This window comes from Xenopus laevis, chromosome 3L (assembly GCF_017654675.1).
Source record: "Xenopus laevis strain J_2021 chromosome 3L, Xenopus_laevis_v10.1, whole genome shotgun sequence".
Taxonomy (NCBI): domain Eukaryota; kingdom Metazoa; phylum Chordata; class Amphibia; order Anura; family Pipidae; genus Xenopus; species Xenopus laevis.
The window spans coordinates 13,634,548-13,640,547 of NC_054375.1; the positions used below are offsets into that span (position 1 = coordinate 13,634,548).

General features: G+C 40.6%; 1 protein-coding gene across 2 annotated transcripts in view; it reads left to right on the plus strand.

Annotated features, from left to right (window-relative positions):
* Positions 1–6,000, plus strand: part of adipor2.L (adiponectin receptor 2 L homeolog) — a 56,759-nt gene that overhangs the window by 38,747 nt on the left and 12,012 nt on the right. For both annotated transcript variants that reach the window (NM_001094102.1, XM_041585165.1), the window contains 1 exon segment: positions 5,738–5,857. In NM_001094102.1, the coding sequence (NP_001087571.1) occupies positions 5,738–5,857 (120 nt within the window).

A 6,000-nucleotide genomic window follows, 5' to 3' on the forward strand; every position in this document is an offset into this window, starting at 1 on the left:
CTCCGCTGGACATCTGCACGGAGGGGTATGTAAGAGCAGAGAGACACGCTGCGATTCAGGGAGATTAGTCGCCCAAACTGCCTTCTCGCCGGCTAGAATGTATATTCGCCAACGGGATGGCACTCGGAGCGCTTTGTTTTCCGAAGTTGCTTTACGAGGAAAGAGCATTTTCCCGGGTGGGGGGGGGTCTATGTAGGGTAGGGCGGGTTGGATTTTTGTTTTTATATTAAATATATAAATTAAAATATATAAAATCTTACCCGCCCTATGTAGGGTAGGGCGGGTAGGATTTTTGTTTTTATTAAGGGTTTGTTTCTCCTTTAAAAAGGCTGAATCCTGAACCGAATCCTGTATTTGGTGTATTCCTAGTTCTGGATGAACAAATACACACTTTAAATTAAATTTAAAAAAATTACACGTTTTCATATTTTCACCTTGTGGTGTTACGGGGTCCTTCAACGGGAACGGGCAAGTTAAACAGTTACAAAAAACAGAACCTTGCACTTCGAGGATTAACTTTGTATCAAAAATAGATCATAAAAGAAACATGTTTCCTCTTTTATTTCCTTTCGCTGTACTTCTTTTTCTGCCGTTAAATATCTGATGTATCTCACTGTGTAGCTCCTAGTGCAATGTTCACAGATCCTAGGCCTCGGTGTAAAGTGGAGGGGGGGGGGGGGTTTGCACTTTTTTTTTTTTTTTTCTCTGCTCTAGGCTTGGCACATAGGTGCAGATCTTTGCATTCTAGAATGAAGCAGCGCTTTATTCATGAGGGGAGAGCTTGGGTTTGGGGGTGTCCCTTTCATGTTCAGCAAAGGACTGAGTTGCACCTTGGAGTTAATTTAGCACAGGGTGCATATTTCTCATGTGGTTAATTGCTCCTTCAGCATTAAAGGGCTGTATGGACTGGCATAAAAAAAAATATATATATATATATATATATATATATATATATATATATATATATATATATATATATATATATATATATGTATGTATTAATTATAGGAATAAGGGATAGTATTGCATGCCTGGCAGGCCTCTTCACTTCCTAGAGTTGTGATAATGAGAAGCCTGTGTATCTTACCCTTCTGCCCTTTGCTGTTTGCCAGCTCAGATGCTTCCCTAATTGCCTGGCTGTTAGTGGTTGTTTTCCCACATTTAATATCCGAGTCCATTGGGGGCTCTGATAAATGATCAATCTTGAGTCCTGCAGCGAGAGCCCAGCACAGTGCGCCTAATGAGTTCAGCCTTCAGGAAAGCTCGGAATCCCAGCTCACTCTGTATCCTTGGGCCCTTCCCTGCATTCCGCAGCTTTGTTGTACCAGTGTCAGCACAATTTGTAATTGGTTTTCACTTTATATTATTTGTTTTTTGAGTTATTTAGCTTTTTATTCAGCAGCTCTCCGGTTTGCACTTTCAGCAATCGGGTTGCTAGGTTCCCAATTACCCTAGCAACAATGAATTGATTTGAATAAGAGACTGGAATATGAATAGGAGAAGACCCGAGGTGTGATAAAAAGTATAGAAACAATACATCTGTAGCCTTACAGACGATTTGTTTTTAAATGGGGTCAGTGACCCCCGGACAGAAGAAAAAGGCAAATCATTAAACAACTATAAAACATAAATAATAAAGACCAATTGAAAAGTTGCTTAGAAATGTCCATTCTATAACATGCTAAAAGTTCACTTAAAGGTGAACCACCCCTTAAAATTGGAATAATGTTACTGTCTAAAGACAAATATGTTCTGCCATCACACAATTGGATTTAAGAAACCTATAGCGCTGTGATCTGATACTGCTGTGTGTTTTAAGGTTCAGTGGTTTTGTTACACTGCTTCAGATTATTTTTCCTACCTCTCCTAGTCTTGGTACAGTCCAGTTTAATCTAATGCTCGCCCCTTATACAGTGTTGTAATTGAAAGGCTTAAAGGGGTTGTTTACCTTGAGACTAGCTTTTAGAATGATGTAGAGAGTGATATTCTGAGACAATTTGCTTTTTGTAGTTTTTTAGCTTTTTATTCAGCAGCTCTCCAGTTTGGAATATCAGCCATCTGGTTGCTAGGTTCCAAATTACCCTAGCAATCATGCACTGATTTGAATAAGAGACTTGAATATAGACTGGACTATAGATGAGAAAAAAAAGTAGCAATAGCAATACATGCAAACAGAGCATTTGTTTTCTAGATGGGGTCAGTGACTCCCATTTGAACCATGCTGAGTAAGAGACTGGAATATGAATGGAGAGGCCTGAATAGAAAGATGAGGAATAAAAAGTAGCAATAACAATACATTTGTAGCCTTCGTATTTAAGATGGGGTCAGTGACCCCCATTTGAAAGTAGGAGAGAGTTAGGCAAATAATTGAAAAACTGTAAAAAAAAAAAATAAAAAAAAAAAAAGAGAGAGAAAATGAAGACCAATTGAAACGTTGCTTAGAATGAGCCATTCTATAACATACTGAAACTTAACCCTTTAAGACTAGGGCACAGGAGGGCACATTTTCAGGAAGTAATGGTGTATTGTGGGTAACAACTTTTTACTTCTTTGATGAATGGGGCAGTTCGCTATTGTCTGTATCATCTTTACTGCAATCGGAGGCTCCTAAAGTATCTGCTACTGCCCCCCAACATGGTATAAGTCACGAGAAGCAGATGGGGGTCATCAGATCAATAAAAAGTTCCCCCATATAAGTGACTAGAGGGACAGCTATTGGTGGGTGGGTTTTTACCCATTATACCCCTTTTATTCAGGTCATGTGGAGTTTGGTACTTGGCCTTTAAATGAGGGTAAGACTTGTGGGATCCGGCAGGTTTTATTCTGAGCCGGTGCTGCTGGTGCCAGTGGACTGGATCCGCTTTCATCTCCCAGGTTTCTTACAGGAGCACGGATAAAATGTCACACCAACGTGAGAGCTTTAACACTTTGCGTGAGAGCTTTAACACTTTGCTGAAGGGCCTCCGTCTGTGGGCCAGCGTGAATGTATCCTGGGCATTGGATTTCATCTTTCCTACAGGGCCCTAGTTAGTAATTGTGGGCCCCTAGGCATGGCAGGAATGCAAGGGTCCAATCTAAGGGGGATAAATAAAAGAACAGCACAGGTCTCTGCCCTGCAGACAAAACGACCAACTGCAGTCTGATACTTTTACGTCCCAGCAATGCTAGAGGAGACCAGCTGTAAGAACTACATGAAAACAAATGTCACGAAAGTAGACTTTCCCTTTTGTATCATTAATACAAATTATTAATATTCTATTAAAGGCACAATAATTTCTGTTTCCGGCTCCGATTTTGAAACAATGTCGCAGAAGCCACAACCGGCAACATTGTTTCACGAGTCGGAAACTTTCACTTGCAATTATACTTCCATAGGGGCGGTTCACCTTTAAGTTAAATTTTAGTAAGTTATAGAATAGCCAATGGCCAGCATCTTTTAAATTGATCTTCATCGTTTATTTATTTATTTTTTATAGTTTTTGAGTTATTTACCTTCTTCTTCTTCTGACTCCAGCTTTCAAATGGGGGCCACTGACCCCATCTAAAAAACAAATGCTCTTTAAGGCTACAAATTTATCGTTATTGCTACTTTTTATTGGATGTCTTTATTTTCAGAACCTCTCCTATTCATATTCCAAAATGTTATTCAAATCAATGCATGGTTGCTAGGGTAATATGGACCCAAGCAACCAGATGACCAAAATGGCAAACTGCAGAACTGCTGAATAAAAAGCGAAATAACTCAAAAACCAATTGCAAATTGTCTCGGAATATCCCTCGCTACATAATACTAAAAGTTAATTTAAAGGTGAACAACCCCTTTAACACCACTGGCAACTTGTGCAGAATGTGTATTGTGAAGTTTGGGGTTTATCTCCCCTTTAATGTATGCACCCACTCTTATTCTAGGCAATAGCAGCTGCTACCTTATACTACTATATATTACCTCTGAGCTGAACACAGCAAATTCCATGGGATTCTGGTTTCCCAGTTTCCTAGTAATATTCTATATTATGAAACTTGCCCTTGGACATGTGCTTTTGGGGTGGGGGCGGAGCTTGCTAATTATGGCTGCCAATGGGACCATCAGCTGAGCCAATGAGAAGCCTCTCTGGGGATGGGTGTGAGAGTTGCACAAAGAGTCATGTGTAATGTCAGTCTGGGGAAAAGTCCTATCCACCCAACGCTGGTTGTACAGCGAGTTCTGTCTGGGTCACAGATTAATCCCTCGCCTCCCACACCCCGACAATATAAATATTTAGCTGCATGTTAAAATGTAAAAAAAAAAAAAAATATATATATATATATATATATATATATATATATATATATATATATATATATATATATATATATATATATATGAGAGTCCAAGGGTTGCCAGCACTCTCGATAAAGTAACTTAAATTTGCCTGGGTGCAGTGCCAATAAATTATCCATAACTACTACAAGTAGGTCCCCACTTTCAGGACTTATGAAAATCATAATATTTATTATAAATGACTAACGTTTCGGCTAGGTCCCTAGCCTTTTATATATATATATATAAAATCCTTATAATGATAATAATAATAAGGCACCAACAGGAGCTGCTGAGAGTTGTAGTTCAACCACAGATGGGCTCCCCTGCGTCATAGCGTGCAGCCTGTGGTTATGGTGCTGTGTGTTCAATAAATCCACACTGGACCCAAACAAAACCAGCTGATGGTGTGTAATAGTGCAGGCTTTACGTGTGTAACATTCCAGCAGGATTCCTGGAAACCCTCGGCACCCTGCCCTAAGGATTGTGGGAGTTAATGCAGCAGGGAGAAAATGGGATCTGCACATGGGTGTCCTTGGATAGGAACAGACTGCTGTGTGTGTTCTTCTATTTACTGTACCTCCCCCAGGCAAAATTGTCCTGTCCCAGAGGAGCAGCTGAGTTAATGAAACCTACACCAAACAGGCCTCTTCTGGGGGGGGGGGGAATAGCTCTTTATATATGGACTTCTTTTATTGGGCAGTATAGTATAAGGGTATAGTGTATGCCCAGAACATATATTTGTATTTATACATATGGGAGGAAGGAGGTGCCATATTGATTCCCTTAGACAGTACAGTATGAGGGTATAGCTTATTGTGTGCCCAGAACATTCCTTCTCTGTATATTTGTATTTATACATATGGGAGGAGGTGCCATATTGATTCCCTTAGACAGTACAGTATGAGGGTATAGCGTATTGTGTGCCCAGAACATTCCTTCTCTGTATATTTGTATTCATACATATGGGAGGAGGAGGTGCCATATTGATTCCCTTAGACAGTACAGTATGAGGGTATAGCTTATTGTGTGCCCAGAACATTCCTTCTCTGTATATTTGTATTTATACATATGGGAGGAGGGAAGTGCCATATTGATTCCCTTAGACAGTACAGTATGAGGGTATAGCTTATTGTGTGCCCAGAACATTCCTTCTCTGTATATTTGTATTTATACATATGGGGGGAGGAGGTGCCATATTGATTCCCTTAGACAGTCCAGTATGAGGGTATAGCTTATTGTGTGCCCAGAACATTCCTTCTCTGTATATTTGTATTTATACATATGGGGGGAGGAGGTGCCATATTGATTCCCTTAGACAGTACAGTATGAGGGTATAGCTTATTGTGTGCCCAGAACATTCCTTCCATTCCTGTTTCTCCCTGCTGGACTGTACCACATGGGCCCCCTGATAACCATTAAGTTTTTTCTTTACAGAACGTAGAGGAAAATGACAGCGTTGAAGAACCGGCTCAGGAAGATGAAGGCTTCATGGGAATGGCCCCTCTCCTTCAAGCCCACCATGCCATGGAACGTGTGGAGGAATTTGTGTGCAAGGTCCAGATATCTGTCATTGTTTTACAAGCAGAGGGGGGGGGGGGGCATTAAAGCTGCAGGAGTCTCAGTACTGGGGCCAGAGTGGGGGGATTACCTGAGAAACGGGCTTTGTAGCCGAGAAATGTCACAGCTCTAGGATTTGA